Source organism: Erpetoichthys calabaricus, chromosome 1 (assembly GCF_900747795.2).
Source record: "Erpetoichthys calabaricus chromosome 1, fErpCal1.3, whole genome shotgun sequence".
In the NCBI taxonomy this organism is placed as follows: Eukaryota; Metazoa; Chordata; class Cladistia; order Polypteriformes; family Polypteridae; genus Erpetoichthys; species Erpetoichthys calabaricus.
Window position 1 is genome coordinate 21077230 of NC_041394.2, and position 20872 is coordinate 21098101.

At 40.2% G+C, this 20872-nt stretch overlaps 1 protein-coding gene across 2 annotated transcripts in view; it reads right to left on the minus strand.

Moving 5' to 3' along the window:
- The window catches only part of dpf1 (double PHD fingers 1), a 412154-nt gene that overhangs the window by 251396 nt on the left and 139886 nt on the right, over nucleotides 1–20872 (minus strand). For both annotated transcript variants that reach the window (XM_051934320.1, XM_051934323.1), the window contains exons 2-5: nucleotides 15735–15764; nucleotides 12531–12691; nucleotides 6442–6549; nucleotides 3066–3193 (exon numbers count right to left, since the gene is read on the minus strand). In XM_051934320.1, coding sequence (XP_051790280.1) covers nucleotides 3066–3193; nucleotides 6442–6549; nucleotides 12531–12691; nucleotides 15735–15764 — 427 coding nt within the window. The remainder of the gene's footprint in view (nucleotides 1–3065; nucleotides 3194–6441; nucleotides 6550–12530; nucleotides 12692–15734; nucleotides 15765–20872) is intronic.

Consider the following 20872-nt stretch of genomic DNA (forward strand, 5'->3'; position numbering starts at 1 on the left):
GGTCATTCATTAACAGTGGAGTTAGTGAGTATTGTGCTCTTTGCTTGCTGGAATGGACCCCAGTTTTCCTGCTCAGGATAAATCAGGTCTGGAAACTTAATGTGAATGAATGTTATGTATTCTGGTTGAATTTTCTGGTTTTCTGATTATTCTTGCTCTGCATTAAGAATTCTGTTTATTGGATATTGTTTTGGGGGACTTGTATGCTTAGGATTACCCCCTTGAAGCTTTTGTTTGTATTTTTATATTCTTGTCAAATAAATCCATGATTTTAACAAATCATCCCTACACTTGTGGGGCCTTTCTTATATTTTTTTGGTACGTGTCTAGTTGCTTTGCAAGCTCAAAGTTTTTGGGCCTGTTCTCCAGGTGAAGCATCCAGGGAGTGTTGACAACCCTTAAGAAGAATCTGGATAAGATATCGGGACAGCTTAGCTATGAGCTAAACAAACAGGCTTGATGGACTGAATGGTCTCCTCTCGCTTGTCAAGTTTCTTATGTTTCTTGTGTTTCTGTGTCTTATGTTAGGAGCCTGGCTGAATTCAGGTGAGCTTCTGCTGGGCAAACCCGTTTGGATTCTTCCTTGTTCATAACAATCATCTTAACAATTTATGTCTATTAAAAACAGCAGCAGCCATATCATATGTGTTTTCAGTCGTTTTAGTGTGAATGGAGATACATTCCAGCCAATCTGATTTTCTCACATTTTGTATTCACACAGTTATGAAAATTGCAAACTATATCAATGAAATGATTTCCTTGCCTAAGTATTTAATTTTTTTTTTTTTGGCATAATAGGCTTTGTCACTTTATGAATCCTCAGACTCTAGACTCAAATGCTCAGTGTCGGGTAATCCTAGAACGTATGCCTATAAAGCCTGTTAAGTCTTTGTTGCGCCATAGTCAAAAGTTTTCCAAGCAGCTCATGGCAAGGTTGAAAATCCAGCCAGAGTAGACCCAGTCCAGACAGCGTTAAGAGCCCTGTTGCCTTGTTTTACTGTTTGGAGTACAGGCAGGAGAGGATTAGCCAGGTGTCAAGTGGCGACAGTGTCAGGAATGCCTGCACGAAGATCTAAACTGCACATGAGTGGATGGTAGATGAGTGTGTAAATTCAAGCAGTTGCAAGGTGGAGGCTTCAAGAATTAGAAGGACTGGATATGGATGGGGGGTGGGGGTGCCAGCAAAGTTGTGGTCAACAGCATCTGTGAAAGTGAGGAGACATGTGGTAGTTGTGGACGCGACCAGATTGGAGGAAGACCAATACTGGGTGAAAGCTGCTAGCCCGAAGGTATAGGGCTGGTGGACCATGTGAGAGGGTATTCTTGCCAGACCAATGTGATTGCTGGACCTTTCAAAGATGCTTCAGGCAAGGATTATTTCTCTAATACGTTTCATAGATAATAATAATAATAATTATTTTTTGCATTTATATAGCGCTTTTCTCACTACTCAAAGCGCTTAGCAATTGCAGGTTAAGGGCCTTGCTTAAGGGCCCAACAGAGCAGAGTCCCTTTTGGCATTTACGGGATTCGAACCAGCAACCTTCTGATTGCCAGTGCAGATCCCTAGCCTCAGAGCCACCACTCCGCCCCAGATGACTCACTTCCTAGACTGGACAACTTAACCCATTGGTATGGCATGGAGGAGACGTGTGTCCTGTATGGTGTGGTGGGAGCAAGCCTGCAACACATCTTATCTGTATATAAAAATACTTTGGAACAAGGACAATTCAAATGGAGGCGTAACCAGGTGCTACAGGAGCTGGTAAAGATTGTAGAGCCAGTGAGATTCTGGGTAAACACCAATTCTCAGACCCACCAGAAGCAACTGATTCATTTTATGCCTTCAGATGTATCAGCACGGAGAGCGGCCACATGTGGGGTAAGTTTGAACCTGGCCCTAGGAAAGGACTGGATAAGGAAAGTAGACCTAAGCCAACAATTGAGACTGGAGCAATAGTTTTGATACCTTTGTTTGTCTTCTGGTCGGTGTAACAAAAGGAGGATGGGTTTGTGGAAATAACAGTCCCCTGGAAAGAAAACATGGAGGAAACCTATGAGGAGATGAAGAAGGTGAGATATGTGGATCTGGTGATCCAGTACGGGGAGTGCAGCTGGAAGGCATCAACCTACCCAGTGGAAGTTGGCTGCCAGGGCTTTGTGGGCCTTTTGACTAGAAGTTTTCTTAGGTATATTGGACTGTTAGGAGGTAAACCGAGGAAGGCACTAAAAGAAATGGCGGAAGAAGCAGAGAAAACCAGTTTATGGGGGGGGAAGAATCAAGGCTGGGGGTACTAAACAGGGTGACGAGAGTGGTATGAGACAACACCAACATCTATGTCCAGTTGCAAGGACAGGCAGGGAGACGTCTCTGATCACTGCCCCACTACCCGGAGATGTTCTGGGATTAAAAAGGCAAAACATCTGGAAAGGGCGACTAGGGACTGGGCATATGGCACTGTTGTGAATGTGTGACAGGCAGCAATGCTGTGCAGGATGAACATGTACCTGTGTTTATTAGCTGGTTGCTCCTAAATAAACTCTTGAATGGATTCTCTTCTAATTGTAAAGGAGGTTTATGTGACAAGGTATTTGAAATAATCAGTGCTTCTCTGTTTGTTCAGTTGAACATTTTCCAGGTTATGGGACTTACTGAAAGCCATGAAGTGGAATTTGCGTCCACCATTGGGAATGTGTCTCATTTTAAGATAATCAGATTCCTGCCCCAAAGCCTTACTATCACGCAATCTTGTGGTGCCCACTCCCTAGGCAAGTCTGGGTGCTGGACTGCTGCTCCTTCAAGGGGAGTTTCAGCCTTGCCAGGTCAGGACCCTCTGAGGACAGGACAGGAGTTGGATACACGAAGAATGAACTGTCAGATATGACCCATCTTTATTTGTTTTGCTGACGTGGGATTGTATAAGTAGTCCATAAAAGCAGTCAGTCATTTTTAACTGTCTACAATGCTGGTATGAAATGTTATTATATACAGTACATATGAATAAGAACACTGATTCAACAAGAGAGGACCTACTTATCACCAAGCAGGTCAGTACTGCACTCACCTGGCATTCACTCATACTCTCTTCATCTTTCATCTCCACCTTTTTCTCCAGGGACTCGGAACTGAGCAGAGACTCCAATACAGGCCCCTCCGGGAGAGCGTTCTCCTTCTTTAGAACCGTTTCACAGTCTGCAAGTACAGGATAAGAGACAGCCTGATGAGCGATGGGTAGATAGGACAGCGCCTTTGCTAGACTGCCTAAAAGACGAGCAGAATAACTCCCCTTCAAAGTAAATGGCCCCCGCACTCCTAAACTAGCACTAGCACCACCTCACTTCCAGCAGTTGAAACTCAAGAAAGCAGCACATTCCTTAAAAAAAAAAAAAAACATCAATTATTTAAACAAATATGGGCTCTACTGCGTCAACACAGCAACAAATGCGCTAGGCGGGTTATTATGTAATGTGATACATTATTAAAGCTGCCTTGCTTTAGAACATTAGCACAGGTGAAATGAGGGGGAAAAAGTGAAGTCTGCTCCGAGCTATCCATCACTGTGCCTTCCAGTGAAAATCACTCACAATATGAAATCAAATAATTCTAACTGCCCTTTATAGACCCCACAACTGACTTGACCCCCGCTACAAAACACATCCTGACCCAGTCCAGCTCACTCCTGTTCACCAGTTTAGTTTTCCTTTTATCAGCTCTTCTACCGACTTCCAAACACACATATAGATAGATAGATAGATAGATAGATAGATAGATAGATAGATAGATAGATAGATAGATAGATAGATAGATAGATAGATAGATAGATAGATAGATAGATAGATAGATAGATAGATAGGAAAGGCACTATATAATAAGGTAGGTGGAGTGGTTGCTCTGAGGCTAGGGATCTGCACTGGTAATTGGAAGGTTGCCGGTTCGAATCCTGTAAATGCCAAAAGGGACTCTGCTCTGTTGGGCCGTTGAGCAAAGCCCTTAACCTGCAATTGCTGAGAGCTTTGAGTAGTGAGAAAAGCGCTATATAAATGCAAAGAATTATTATTATTAGATAGATAGATAGATAGATAGATAGATAGATAGATAGATAGATAGATAGATAGATAGATAGATAGATAGATAGATAGATAGATAGATAGATAGATAGATAGATAGATAGATATGAAAAGCACTATATTATTGATTTCATAGCCCTGCAGCTTGTATTGTCAACTTGTTCTGTCTGAAATGTGCTGTTTGTGTATTCATGATAATTATATAATAATTACATTTTTAATTGAATACTATTGTAAAAGCATTGCTCTTGTGAGTTGTTTTGTTATGTGTCAGATTTGTGCAAATAATGCAGCATTTTTTTTATTTATTAGTAATTAAGGCTGGCATTCTGCAAGCCATTTTGTTTTCTTTTTCATGCAATTGATAACACAGTTATCATAATAGTGCATATTGAAAAAGATAAATGTATGGAATATTAATTGATGCATTTATGAATTGGAGTGATAACTATAAACTCCCAAGCAAATAATTGTGCAGGAGCAAGTCAGATACGTGAACTAATAAAGAACACTGCAGGATAGACAGAGATGGTAATGGCTCTCATTGCTTATGGAACGTTAGGGGAGTAATCAATTGAAATTACTGAAAATGCAAAGGAAATTTAAAGACATGGAGCCTCCAGATGTACTGTTAGGTGGGAAAAAACAAGCAGAAAGTGCATGATAGATAGATAGATAGATAGATAGATAGATAGATAGATAGATAGATAGATAGATAGATAGATAGATAGATAGATAGATAGATAGATAGATAGATAGATAGATAGATAGATAGATAGATAGATACGAAAGGCACTGTATAATAGATAGATAGATAGATAGATAGATAGATAGATAGATAGATAGATAGATAGATAGATAGATAGATAGATAGATAGATAGATAGATAGATACGAAAGGCACTGTATAATAGATAGATAGATAGATAGATAGATAGATAGATAGATAGATAGATAGATAGATAGATAGATAGATAGATAGATAGATAGATACGAAAGGCACTATATAGATAGATAGATAGATAGATAGATAGATAGATAGATAGATAGATAGATAGATAGATAGATAGATAGATAGATAGATAGATAGATAGATACGAAAGGCACTATATGATAGATAGATAGATAGATAGATAGATAGATAGATAGATAGATAGATAGATAGATAGATAGATAGATAGATAGATAGATAGATAGATAGATAGATAGATAGATAGATAGATAGATAGATAGATATTTCAAGCTGACCTAACACTAAGATGCAGCTGTGCCCTTCCAAGAGCCTAAATGTGTTTTTTCTTAATATGAGAGATTTAACCAGTAAGACATTTTACATTAATGACACCATATGGTGACAGTGCTGTGCTGCTTAGTTTCAACAGTTCTTTGACACTCCTGTCTCAATCCTGATTAATTCAGTTGAAAGTCACACTAGTGCAGGGGTCTCAAACTCTGGTCCTGGAGGGCCGCAGTGCTGCAGGTTTTCATTCTAATCCTTTTCTTAATTAGTGACCTGTTTTTTTGTTAGTGACTTCTTTTGATTTAATTGTAATTGCCTCAGACCCCTTAAGTGTTTCTTTTTCCTTAATTAGCTGCCAAACAATAATCAGATACAAAATGAGCTAAAAAATGACCAGCAAACTGTGTCCATCATACAATATCTGAAAATAAAGAAAGATGAAGGTCTCAGGAATATTGATCTGCTCAGGTTCACAAAACATTTGACCAGAGCTCTTAAAAAAGAGAAAATCCACAATTTCAGAAATGTCTGCTATTGCACAATAAAAGCAGCAACAAGCCATGGAATTAAAGAACGAGTTTAATGAACGACAAGAATCAGAGCCTAATGAAACAACTGATTGGAGTTTGAGGCCCTGACTTAGTTGTTTGTCTGTTGGCTCACTCACTTCAGATTTCATTTCTGTTTGGGTGCCAATTGAGGAAAGAAATGAAGCAAATCAAAGGAATGATGAAGAAATTCAGGAGAACAAATCTTAAAAAACAAGTCAATTTAAATGAATTCAAAAAAAGTTAATTATCAGCAAAAACAGGTCATTAATTAAGAAAAGGGTTTAGAATGAAAACCTGCAGCCACTGCGGCCCTCCAGTACCAAAGTCTGAGAACCCTGGCAACATGAACTAGCAATCATCCATGAATTGTGCACTAATTCTTGGAAGGGCTAACTCACAATGGGTCTACTTAGAATTACCATTTAACCTAAAACACAGCCACACATGATCCACTGAGGATTGTGGGAAGAAAAGCCACACAGCCAGAGGAAGAATGTGAATGCTCCACACAGGCAATGGCCAAACTCAGAATATGAACCCACCACACTTGGCCAACCACCATTTCTTAACAATTAGCACTCACCGATTTTAAACTCACAGGGCCGCAGCCGAGGGTCTTCAAGGATGTTTAACCGCCTTTTCTTACGCCAGCAGCGGGCAGGGTAAGTGTAGATCTGTCCTGGAGCCAGTCCTGAGATCCACGCAAAAAGTAAAAACAAGTTAGAATATGGATACATGGCATAGAATTCATGCATTTAAAGTCAAGAGTTCACTACAATTAACTTCATTAAAAAGACAAATCTCAAATGTTTGTTGCAATGAGTTGTCACAAACTAGCAGTTCCAAAGCATGTTGTCCAAAAATGCCCACTAGAGGGGATATCACCCTCGAACCCCAACAAGTAATAGGGCAAACATAGAGTCTTAATAAATAAAAAGATTTATTCTTCAGTCCAAAGACATGCAGGTTAGGTGCATTGGCGATCCTAAATTGTCCCGTGTGTGTGTGCTTTGTGTGTGTGTGTACACCCTGTGGTGGGCTGGCACCCTGCCCGGGTTTTGTTCCTGCCTTGCGCCCTGTGTTGGCTGGGATTGCTGACCCTGTGTTAGGATATAGCGGGTTGAAGAATGACTGACTGCATCACATGGATATCTGGTCAAATTTTTTAGAGAAATACAAGGTTGCTGTTGTTTTGTTATTTGGTCTACAAAAAAGTAAAAAGAAAGTGCGAACTAAACATATTAAAGGAGTATAGCGGAACTCGAAATGCATTTCGGACAACAAAATGCCATTTCCATCTGACAAGGGATTTATATTTTATTTTATGAAATTGGCCAAAATGAAAGTTCTGCATTATGATACAACCCAGAGAATTCAGGTAGCATGGTTCTCTGCAAATTATTTGAATTAGTTGATGTGGGGGTGAGGAGACAGGCTGAAGTGCTACATCAGTTGGAACAATGACACATCAATGAATGCATTTGAGCAACTCTCTAGCAAGCGTAACTGTCCTGATGAATTTTGAATTGACAAATAAAGTTTAAAGATCTTGTCATGTTGGTGATTTTTGACCCATTGATCTTGCAGACAGCCATTCCTTTCTTTGCAGTGTAGTCTGCAGTAAATTGACAACAGCTAAAACTGATAATATTTCCAATGCTTTGGCCTTGACTTATGTCGGTATGGAGTGTGAAGAGCATACTAACGGAATGTAAATTAAAGTAAAAAAAATAATAATAACAGTGGCAATATAGTGTGAGACTTTGTAAGTTATTTATCTCAAGTCCAAGCCAAGTTGTAAGTCATCGTTAAGCAGGATTGATTCAAGTCAAGTCACGTTTTTTAAATATTGTTAAGCCAGTCACAATCACTGAAATTAAGACTCAAATTCAACTCGAGATAAATCATGTGACTCAAGTGATCGCTGAGGTCCTGGCCTGGTTTTCAATTATTCTGAGGCCTGTCTACCCCTTATGCCTTACTGGTTTTGGTAAATAAGGTGGACACTCAGTGTAGATCAGCATGGTATAACTTGAAATTAAATGTTATTGAATATAAAATCCTCACTGTGCTGAGGGCTGCTGCCTACCCTGCCAACACTTGGTGCATAGCTGTAAGCAGCTCTGGATTGGGAGCTAGTACACGTCTGAATGAGAACAAATAACTTCCATAATCCCATCGACTGGCTGAATGAAAATGTCCCTGCCAGAAGAACGCAGATATCTAAATAAAATCAGTGGTTTTGAAAAGGCCCCCGCTGACAACTGAAGAGAAGACTAAAAGTAAATGTAGAATAATAGGCAACCCTGGAAAGAGTGCCAGTCCATCAAAGAGCTCACTAATGCACACAATGGGCCCATTTAGATAGATAGATAGATAGATAGATAGATAGATAGATAGATAGATAGATAGATAGATAGATAGATAGATAGATAGATAGATAGATAGATAGATAGATAGATAGATAGATAGATAGATAGATAGATAGATAGATAGATAGATAGATAGATAGATGTGAAAGGCACTATATTATGGGCCCATTTAGATAGATAGATAGATAGATAGATAGATAGATAGATAGATAGATAGATAGATAGATAGATAGATAGATAGATAGATAGATAGATAGATAGATAGATAGATAGAGTGAAAGGCACTATATAATGATAGATAGATAGATAGATAGATAGATAGATAGATAGATAGATAGATAGATAGATAGATAGATAGATAGATAGATAGATAGATAGATAGATAGATAGATAGATAGATGTGAAAGGCACTATATTATGGGCCCATTTAGATAGATAGATAGATAGATAGATAGATAGATAGATAGATAGATAGATAGATAGATAGATAGATAGATAGATAGATAGATAGATAGATAGAGTGAAAGGCACTATATAATGATAGATAGATAGATAGATAGATAGATAGATAGATAGATAGATAGATAGATAGATAGATAGATAGATAGATAGATAGATAGATAGATAGATAGATAGATACTTTATTGATCCCAAGGGGAATTTCACATACTCCAGCAGCAGCATACTGATACAAAAAACAATATTAAATTAAAGAGTAATAAAAATGCAGGTAAAAACAGACAATAACTTTGTATAATGTTAACGTTTACCCCCATGGAATACTGAGAACTTTAAAAAATGTAACACTTAAACTTTAAAGTTTAAAGAAAAGCAATTTATATCCATACAATCTCCATACAACAGCGTTCAATTAGAGCCTTAGCCTCTTAGCTAGGTCTTTACATAGGAGTCTGAGATCTATTTCTTTTGCCCCGACACTTGCCATCTCTTGCTAGTAACCAGTTTGTCAATATCAGGCTTGAAATCTTGTGTAGCTGTTATAAGTTACTCTTCTTAAAATTATTTAGGAACGTTCAGAGAAGCTTCACAGAACTCACACACACACACACAGGAGCTGAGTCTAGTGCCTGGTTTACTAGTGCAGACAAGCTGTGAGCAAATCCACCGTTATAGAAAACATAATAACTAGCCAAAGAACTTATCCATCTTGACTGTGTGAAAGATCAGAATTCATAAGTTATTAGCCTTTTCTATTGGAGAGTAAAAGATCAGAGAGAACTAAGCTAGTGTAAATCAATGTTTTGTGTTGTTTGTTACTGTGTTTTGTGTATGTACAGTATATATATATATATATATATATATATATATATATATATATATATATATATATATATATATATATATATAATGTATTATAAACAATCTTGCGACGATACAAGACTTTTTTCCTACGACAAGACACAATTTTTGGAAGAGAGATCTTTTGAAGAGAGACAGAGAGACACTTTCACGTCCTGCGAGTTGACAAGTCACGTCATACTTACAAACTTTAGACGCAAGTTCCGTGAAACACATGCAGAGCAGGTTAGTGATAATGGAAGTAGAAAAATTCAAAAGTCTCAAAAAAATGAGAGTAAAGACCACATTAGCACAAACAAACGGAAAATATTATTCGGTGAAATAAGATGCGAAAATAGATCGCATAGTGTTTGAGGATGTCTTGGGGACAAGAGAGACAAGGCATTGAGACAAAAGGACAGGTGCTGTTCAGGCTTTTAAAAATTCAAAGCGCCGCACGAAATGCAGATCATGCAGTACGGCAGCAGCAGCAAGCCAGCAGCTGATCGAGCAAAGAAGAGGTTAAAAAAAAACTACTGGTATTTGTTTTCCATTGTATCACCGTTTATCACCATTGTATCATCAGAGGAGCGACCACATCTCCTTGGGGTGCATTCAGCCCCCCTCTTCACGAAAGGGCGCATAGCACTGGTGGGGGGGAAGGGGTTGGCAAGCGAAGTGAGCAGGGGCAAAGCCCCATAGTATATAAATATATTGTGAACCACCAGAGCGTGTACAGCTACCTCAACCTGACACAGACAGGCAGGACATGAGTTCCTGTCCAGCACACCCATTTATTTACAGCTGGGGTGCACATTTCTCTGCTCTCCGCAGCATAGTACAATTCTCTTTTCCTTCTCTCTGCCTCCAATCCTCTCCCAGCAAGCTTCATCCACTTCCTCCTGACTCTGATTCCCTGAATGGAGTGAGGTGGCCCCTTTTATAGGGCACTTGAGTGTGGCAGAAGTGCTGAAACCCAGGGTTCAGAAATTGTCCAGGTGTCCTGTGTAAGCCAGGGGGGTTGCCCTTTCATGTTCCGGGTGAGGTATTGCCCTGAATATGCCCTCTCCCCCATTCCTTCTACCACAGGGGTATCCCGGCTGGGCAAGGGCCCCAGCTGGAGCCCGCATCAATGTATATATATTGTCACATACATGCGCATAGGAGGAAGCTGAATGGACTAAATGAAGGTAATTCCACGCCAGGCAAGGGGGAGACAGGGTGCACTAAACCTTCCTCTGTTATTTCTGCAGACCAAATATGGGAAATTCTGCCCGATTCAACCCTAACGGCACCACTTCCGATTCCGGCTCAAAGGATGACGTCATCTCCAGTTGGATTAAATTAATTTTTTCCTCAGAATTCTACACACAACACCCCATAAGGACAACGTAAAAAAAGTTTACTTGACGTTTTTGCAAATTTACTAAAAATAAAATAATTGAGAAAGCACATGTACAGGAATTGTCTGTAGGCCTCAGAGACAGAATTGTCTCGAGGCAGAAATCTGGGGAAGGTTACAGAAAAATTTCTGCTGCTTTGAAGGTCCCAATGAGTACAGTGGCCTCCATCATCCATAAGTGGAAGAAGTTCGAAACCACCAGGACTCTTCCTAGAGCTGGTCGGCCATCTAAACTGAGCGACTGGGGGAGAAGGGCCTTAGTCAGGGAGGTGACCAAGAACCCGATGGTCACTCTGTCAGAGCTCCAGAGGTCCTCTGTGGAGAGAGGAGAACCTTCCAGAAGGACAACCATCTCTGCAGCAATCCATCAATCAGGCCTGTATGGTAGAGTGGCCAGACGGAAGCAACTCCTTAGTAAAAGGCACATGGCAGCCTGTCTGGAGTTTGCCAAAAGGCACCTGAAGGACTCTCAGACCATGAGAAAGAAAATTCTCTGGTCTGATGAGACAAAGATTGAACTCTTTGGTGTGAATGCCAGGTGTCACGTTTGGAGGAAACCTGGCACCATCCCTACAGTGAAGCAGGGTGGTGGCAGCATCATGCTGTGGGGATGTTTTTCAGCAGCAGGGACTGGGAGACTAGTCAGGATAAAGGGAAAGATGACTGCAGCAATGTACAGAGACATCCTGCATGAAAACCTGCTCCAGAGCGCTCTTGACCTCAGACTGGGGCGACGGTTCATCTTTCAGCAGGACAACGACCCTAAGCACACAGCCAAGATATCAAAGGAGTGGCTTCAGGACAACTCTGTGAATGTCCTTGAGTGGCCCAGCCAGAGCCCAGACTTGAATCTGATTGAACATCTCTGGAGAGATCTTAAAATGGCTGTGCACCAACGCTTCCCATCCAACAAGATGGAGCTTGAGAGGTGCTGCAAAGAGGAATGGGCAAAACTGGCCAAGGATAGGTGTGCCAAGCTTGTGGCATCATATTCAACAAGACTTGAGGCTGTAATTGCTGCCAAAGGTGCATCGACAAAGTATTGAGCAAAGGCTGTGAACACTTATGGACATGGGATTTCTCAGTTTTTTTATTTTTAATAAATTTGCAAAAACCTCAAGTAAACTGTTTTCACGTTGTCATTATGGGGTGTTGTGTGTAGAATTCTGAGGAAAAAAATGAATTTAATCCATTTTGGAATAAGGCTGTAACAAAACAAAATGTGGAAAAAGTGATGCGCTGTGAATACTTTCCGGATGTACTGTATATATATATATATATATATATATATATATATATATATATATATATATATATATATATATAGTATATGCATACATATATATACAGTATATATATATATATATAGTTGCATATATCTATCTTCAATTATCCTTATCTAAATCTAAATTATATCATTTGGTTTAATTTGTTAGGGTTATTTAAAAAATAGATATCACCAATCTGAACCACAAACAGAGAAAATGAAAGTAATTTCATATGGACTTTCAACAGTTTATCCAACTTTACTTATAAATTGTACAGACCTCTACATAGTTCTAGCATAGATCCCTCACACATCACAAGGGATAGGCTTACCTGGGCCTCGATGGGTCTTCTCCATCCAGATGTAGCAGTTGTTCTGCGCCACGCCAGTCTGGGAGTCAAGAAACGGCAGCCGCATGCTCCTCTCTGCACACAGCCGCGTGTTGTAGCTTCTGCAGTGCTCAATGGCTTCTCGGTAGAACTCCTCTCCTAGACTGAATTAAGACATGGACGGAAATTTAGTGGCCAAGCGTTTCACACAAAAATAAAAGAGGTTTAAAGTAAGCCTTTATATAGGACTGTTTTCTTTTCCTAAGGTTATTATATTAAAAGCCATCATGTCTCTATTAGCATATTATCTTTTATAGACGTCTCTTTAATGAAACCTTTGATTGGAATATAATTGAATGATTAGCCTCTTCTAAGTCGATTTTCAAGCTTTTAGACTCTGCTTCAGTTTTTTAACTGGAAAATAAAATGTAGTAAGTGGAGGGTGGCACATTCTGACACAGCATTTATTTATATTGAATAAATTCTTCAGCTTTCCTTCCAAATATTCACATGCTAAATTAAATGAACACTAAATTACCACAGCATGAGTGCAAGGTGTGCATGAGTGTGCACTGCAATTCATTGGAACCGCACTCTATCCAATACTGCCAACTGTGAACTGCATAAAACAGAATCAAAGAATAACATGGTGACCGTTAGCCAGAGAACATAAAAGGAAGGCGACATCAACACAAAGACCTTCAAAGATCTGTTTAGGAGATGCAGAGGTCCACAAATACCACATGAAGCTGTGAGACACAAGGACAGGGAATGCTCTGTTTACAATATAGTGCCTGTTTATCATCGTATGTATTTGTACATCAGGTAGTGTATTTGATTATCTATCAGCCTAATGTAGTGCTTTTCATACCTGTCTATCCTACAGGATAAATTTCATAACTATCTATCTATCTATCTATCTATCTATCTATCTATCTATCTATCTATCTATCTATCTATCTATCTATCTATTATATAGTGCCTTTCATATCTATTTATCTAGGCCTCAGGTTTCTCTTATAGATTCCATCAATAAGTACCTTCACATTCCCAATCCAGTCAGTGTACTTTCGCCCTATTCTCTCCATATCCTGCTACCTTTCTGTGCTCAAAGACTTATTACCTGAAGTGTGTATGGATGTGTGGGCGAGTGTGCCCTGAGATTGATTGGCACCGTATCCATTGTTGACTCCTGCATTGTGACCAATGACCTTTCTTCAGAATTTGGGGGGTTTGAAAATAGATGGATGGATGGATGGATTGTTAAGTGGTATTCTTGGGGTTACTTCTGAAGGAATCCACAGTTCGAAGCAAACAAATGAGCTGTTTCTCTTGTTAACTTTCCCCACTTCTACAAAATACTGCGGTTTGTGGATGTAATTAATTGAACAGACCCAAGACAAAGTAAAAAGAAATACATTGAAGAAAATTGACTTAGGGAGCAAAGAGATTCCTCTGCGTGAAATTACGCACGTCTAAATATTCCACAAGTAAATCAGACAAATCTGAATCTGCAGCAGTCCTTACACAGCTTGTGTTTTATATGGTACTAGCGGGGTACCCAGAACTGCCTGGGGTGGAATAAAGCACAAGGGCGGTCACTAAATACATTTTCCAGGGGAAAAATTACGGCCTGCAGTGTGCTGCATTGGTATCAATCAGCCATCCTCTAAACTCGGTGATGCCAGCCTAAAACTCCATAAGTGTTGAACTGGCACCCTAGCTTAGTGGGCAGAACTGAGACTAACTGACAGGCTCAGGAGCGCCACCAGAGGCTATCTGTGGAACAACAGTAGACCAGTATGTAGGAAGCACTATGGCAAATAGAAGACCCATGCTATTTTAGAAAGAGAGTTGTACTTATATAGTGATTTTATATTGGCCGAGAAGGTGAGGGGGTCTAGTTCGGTAGCTTTAGAATCTTGTCACTGCCTCAAGTGGAGGAGTTAAAGTACCTCAGGGTCTTATTCATGAGTGAGGGGAAAAGAGATGGATAGATTGACAGATGGATTGAGGTGGTGAGTGCAGTTATGCGGTTACTATACCAATCTGCAGTGGTGAAGAAGGAGCTGAGTCAGAAGGTGAAGTTCTCGATTTACCAGTCAAACTACGTCCCTACCCTCACCTGTGGTCATGAGCTTTGGGTAATGACTGAAAGAAAGAGGTTACAAGTGGAAGCAGCTGAAATGAGCTTCCTCCGCAGGGTGGCTGGGCTGTCCCTTAGAATTAGGGTGAGAAGCACCGATATCTAGGAAAGGCTCGGAGGCATTTAACGTGGTACTGGCATCTGATATGTATGCTCTCTGGACGCCTCCCTGTGGAGGTTTTATGGGTAAAACCAGATGGAAGGAGAACCTGGGGAAAACCCGGGGCTCACTAGGAGGACTATATCTCCCAGATGGCCTGAGAACACTTTGGAAACATATAATATGAGTTGGCAAGTGTGGTTGGGGAAAAGGACGTATGGGCCTCACTGCTAAGACTGTTGCCCGCACACCCTGGTTTCAAATAAACAGTGGAAAATGGAAGGATGGATGGAGTTTCTAGACACTCTAAGTATTTTACATAAAGAGTGGGGAGCCACTTCAACCACCATCAATGTCCAGCATCCACATGGGTGATGCAATGGCAGCCATTCTTGCATCATTAGCTATTACATGGTGAAGAGGTGAAAGAGAGATAGTTGGGCAGTTAGAGGCAAAAGATGATCAGGAGACCAGAATGACCTGGCCGTGGTGGGCAATTTAGCCAAGAAATCAGGAAACACCCTACTCTTTTCGAAAGATGTCCAGGGATCTTTTATAATCAAAAAGAGTCTGCCCCGTTTTTTCAGCACAGTGTCCCCTTCACTCCACTAGGGCAATGGCATCCACACACAGACCTCTGATGGCCTCATCAACACCTCTTTCAGCAATAACTCAAGCTTTTCCTAGATGATCTCCACATCAAGTTCTGGCCAGACCCAAATATGCTCAGCTTCTGGTAGATTACCTGTTGTGAAGTGCAGGCAGTATGGCTGCTGGCCATACAGTTACATCAGGGTGCATGAGGGGCCACAGTGCATTGTGTAATGGCAAAGCTCTAAATTGACCCAGAATGACGCTGTACAATAAATGATCCTGAAAGGTCACTATATTAACTACAGCCATAAAGATTAAGAAATGCTGAAAAAATACAAAAAAGACAAATGTGTCAGATGTGGCTCACCTGTTCTTCATAACTGCTCCACTGGACTGCCTGCAAAGAAATAAACAGAAACATTTAATGAAACATCTGCTCCCGAACGGCAATGAAGCAAACAGCGAGAGCAAAGCAAAATGTGAAATAGATGAGGTGCTCAAGACGGACTTTCTGTTCATCCATCTCCAAATGAAAACAGTAACAGCAACTGGCATTACAGTCTGAACAAAATCCATTTCAACAATCCACCAAAGCCCCCCCCACCCCCACCAACCCCGCTTTCCAAATCTCACCTTCTGAAAAAAAAAATATGGTTAATGCGCCATAAAAGGAAATGTTCAATTTAGAACTGCAGCAATAAAAGCTATAAAACCCTCATAAGCTGTTGAAAAGACAAAGCCTGATGTCTTGGGATGCGGCATTTAAAAAAAACTGCAGTATGGAGGCAGCCTTCTTGTTTCCTTTTATTTTGTACATTTGCTATTATTAATCTGAAATGCAAGCATATTATAAAATTACCCTTGACTTATTAGTCTGAGGAATTATGGGAGCAACAAGCTACCTCAGCATTACAGGGGGCCAAAGAATCAGGGTTGTGGGTCCTCAGACACCAAAGAATTTATGAGACGACGACAACCCCGTTTGGCTGTGAGATTCATGCCAGACTGGGTGTTTAAGTATTGACTGGACGATTGCTCAGCCATGAACACATTCTGTCCTGTACGTACTGTAACGCCATTGGGGCGGCTCTTCGTGTCAAACTTTACGCCCTCCATCAACTTGGCATTTTTTGCTCACAACTCACCTACCGCACCTTCATAAAGTATTCAGACCCCTTCACTTTTGCTATGTTGTAGCCTTATGCCAAACTCATTTCAATTCATTCCTTCCTTCATCAAGCAACACGTAATACCAAAGAATGACAAAGCAAAAAAATTATTTTAGACATTTTTGGAAATGTACTAAATATAGAAAACCAAAAGCTCACACTGACACAAGTATTCCACATTTTGTTATGTTACAGCCTTATTCCAAAATGGATTAAATTCATTTTTTTCCTCAGAATTCTACACACAACACCCCATAATGACAACGTGAAAAAAGTTTACTTGAGGTTTTTGCAGATTTATTAAAAATAAAAAAACTGAGAAAAACCATGTACATAAGTATTCACAGCCTTTGCTCAATACTTTGTCGATGCACCTTTGGCAGCAATTACAGCCTCAAGTCTTTTTGAATATGATGCCACAAGCTTGGCACACCTTTCCTTGGCCAGTTTCGCCCATTCCTCTTTGCAGCACCTCTCAAGCTCCATCAGGTTGGATGGGAAGCGTCGGTGCACAGCCATTTTAAGATCTCTCCAGAGATGTTCAATCAGATTCAAGTCTGGGCTCTGGCTGGGCCACTCAAGGACATTCACAGAGTTGTCCTGAAGCCACTCCTTTGATATCTTGGCTGTGTGCTTAGGGTCATTGTCCTGCTGAAAGATGAACCGTCGCCCCAGTCTGAGGTCAAGAGCGCTCTGGAGCAGGTTTTCATCCAGGATGTCTCTGTACATTGCTGCAGTCATCTTTCCCTTTATCCTGACTAGTCTCCCAGTCCCTGCTGCTGAAAAACATCCCCACAGCATGATGCTGCCACCACCATGCTTCACTGTAGGGAATGGTATTGGCCTGGTGATGAGCGGTGCCTGGTTTCCTCCAAACGTGACGCCTGGCATTCACACCAAAGAGTTCAATCTTTGTCTCATCAGACCAGAGAATTTTCTTTCTCATGATCTGAGAATCCTTCAGGTGCCTTTTGGCAAACTCCAGGCAGGCTGCCATGTGCCTTTTACTAAGGAGTGGCTTCCGTCTGGCCACACTACCATACAAGCCTGATTGGTGGATTGCTGCAGAGATGGTTGTCCTTCTGGAAGATTCTCCTCTCTCCACAGAGGACCTCTGACAGAGTGACCATCTGGTTCTTGGTCACCTCCCTGACTAAGGCCCTTCTCCCCCGATCGCTCAGTTTAGATGGCCGGCAAGCTCTAGGAAGAGTCCTGGTGGTTTCGAACTTCTTCTACTTACAGATGATGGAGGCCACTGTGCTCACTGGGACCTTCAAAGCAGCAGAAAAGTTTTCTGTAACCTTCCCCAGATTTGTGCCTCGAGACAATCCTGTCTCGGAGGTTTACAGACAATTCCTTTGACTTCATGCTTGGTTTGTGCTCTGACATGAACTGTAAACTGTGGGACCTTATATAGACAGGTGTGTGCCTTTCCAAATCATGTCCAGTCAACTGAATTTACCACAGGTGGACTCCAATTCCAGCTCCTGCTATCTCTCTATTATAAAAAAAATCCTGGGAGAGAAAGACTAGGGAGACGATAGAGATTGGCCACCGAGTGTCTCACGGGAACCTTAAACATGAGACTTTGTGCCAAGAGATTGACCCAGAACCGTCTCGCGGGGACGTAGAACATGAGATTCTTGCAAGACACGCCCTACTTACACCAAATATCAAATAAGACCACGGGCAGCAAAACACTCAGTCGTGTCAAGGCTTTGAGCACACACAGATCCAGGGCTCTCTGTGCATATAAAGCATATAAGGACAATACGTTATAGATGAAACGTAGACCACTAAACGAAGAAGAAAGAGCTGCGCGGAGAAAATAAACTCAAAAGTGTTGGAGAGAAATAATGCAAAAAAGAAAAAGAATAATCGGGGTGCAAATTCAGAAAATAAGGAAAGTAATAATCAGCCCGGAACAAGTGGAATTGAAAAAAAGCACGTCCAATCGGGCTCAGAATTAAAAGACAAAGAGTAAAAGACAAAGTAGAACTTCATAAAGACGTTCAAAACCATTGGTGCCATAAACATGCAGAGCAGTTTAGAGATTATGAAAGCAGTGGAATTCGAAAGGCTCAAAAAAAACAACGGTACGATACAAATGAAGAGAAAATTAAAGACTATGAAAGCAGGAAAATTAGTAAGTATCAAAAAAAAGAAAGTTAAGATCGTAGTGGCACAAACAAACGGAAATTATTACTTGAAAAAAGGGAAAATAATCACCACCGACCAGGTGTCATTGAAAAATAGCAGGACAAAGCGAGGTCAAAAATAAAAGACAAAGAGTAGAAAACAAAGTAAAACGTCATAAAGAGGTTTAAAAACAAGGAGGCCAAACACATGTAGAGCAGGTTAGAGATAATAAAAACAGTGGAATTCAAAGGACACAAAAAAAAAACGTAGACACAAACCACATGCAGAGCAAGATACAGAATATGAAAGCAGAAAAAAACGAAAGTGTCAAAGAAAGTAAACATCGCATTAGCGCAAACAAAGAGAAATTAATACTCGGAGAAATAACGAAAAGGCGAATAGAGATCGAATATATGGACATAGGTGATATGTCAGAAGTATGTAAATATTGTAAGGCTTTGAAGTTTAAGTCAGAGAATTTCAAAAATGGGGTTTACCTCACATTGGTTACTTTGCAAAAAAAAAATGAACTGCTGATGATGATGTCGATCGTTTTGTCTGTGCTGAAATTCCAAACAGAGAAACCTATCCTGAATTTTGGTACAAAGTCATTAAACACATGTCTCACGGAGCTCATTGAAAAGATTCAGCATGTTGGGACTTGAAAGATTCCAAATATTGTTCTGAAATAAAAGTGAAACTAATGAAATAGCAACAATTCAAAGAAAAAAAAATCTTAAAAGTGTGTATCCGGAAAACCAAACACGGGGGTTGGCGAGCAAAGTGAGCAGGGGGCGAAGCCCCCTAGTTTATTTATTAAAACAGACCTGCTATGCCACAGTGCTACCATCAAACAGGCCCAGAGTCTTAGGTTCATGTTACATAGTGTATGTAGCCTGCATGGCTCGTTTGTGTTAATAAGTCTTATCGTTTTACACATCAAAGTCATTAAATTCTACACTAGAGGTGTTGTTTGTTCAGTTTATACAATTCATTAGCCAATTGATTTGACCAATTTTTAAATCTAAATGGTTGTATTTTGTCAGATAATGAGAATATCACAATGATGTGCTGCCAGTCGAGACAGACCAGGCGCCAGCATGTCATTGGCTGATTTTTTTTTTTGAGGCATGAAAGGTGTCTGAACATGCATGTTTCACTTATCATTAGCATTAGACGTGATTAGTCAGGTAAGCTCATGTTAGCATTAGAGACGTGTGGGCACAGAATGGGAATGTCTAGTATGGCCCCACCAGGATTTTCATACCAAAAATGCCACGATGTACTTTATTACAGTAATTGAACCTTACTGGCATCTTTGCTACATTTTCTGACAGCCGCACCACATAGTGGACTCGGAGAGTCTTCAGTACCCTTCACTTTCTGCACACTTTATTCTGTTGTAGATTTCATTTTAAATGAATACATTTGCCATTTTTGACCCTCAATCCACACTAAATAAGCCATAATGACAAAGTGACAACATGTTTTCAGAAAGGTTTGCAAATTTATTAAAAATCAAAAGCTGAAATCCTTCCAAATGTATCCATACTGTATAAAATTAAATTTACAACACAATAAAAAAATGTGTAGAAAGTGAGGGGGTCTGAAGACTCCCTGAATCCACCGTGTAATAAATGGTGCTGTCTGTAGAAGGTTCAGACTGAGGGATTTGTCACCGAATATATAAACACGCACCACTCTCTCCCACTTTCATCTTCTTAGCAGCGTATGTTTTATTTTCATCACGACTCCGTGTCCTTGTGTTCTTTAAAGAAATTTAATATTTCCCCTGCACTGCATGCCTCTTCCAGGAAATGCATTTCTTCCTCCATATTCTGTGGGTTTTTTTAATTATTTATCACAACCTCTATTTTCAATGACACTTCACAACTTTTTTTTCTTTTGTTCAATTTTGTGTGTGTTTTTTTTCCCAGTGCATACAGCTTCTCGGCACACTCTGTTTTTCAATGATTTCTTTCCACTTGTTATCTACTCTTCAATTTTTAATTTTTACATTTTTTTTGGTGGAATACCACAAAACCAGTCAGCCAGTTATTGCCATGCTGTAGCGCTTTGGTGGTCTGCAACCTATTGGACAAGAAGAGGTTGTGGGGACACAGACAACATTATGTTTTTACCGGGGTTCCTGCCCTGGCTTATATTTAAATTTCTTATATTATTCTTTTTTTGCTCG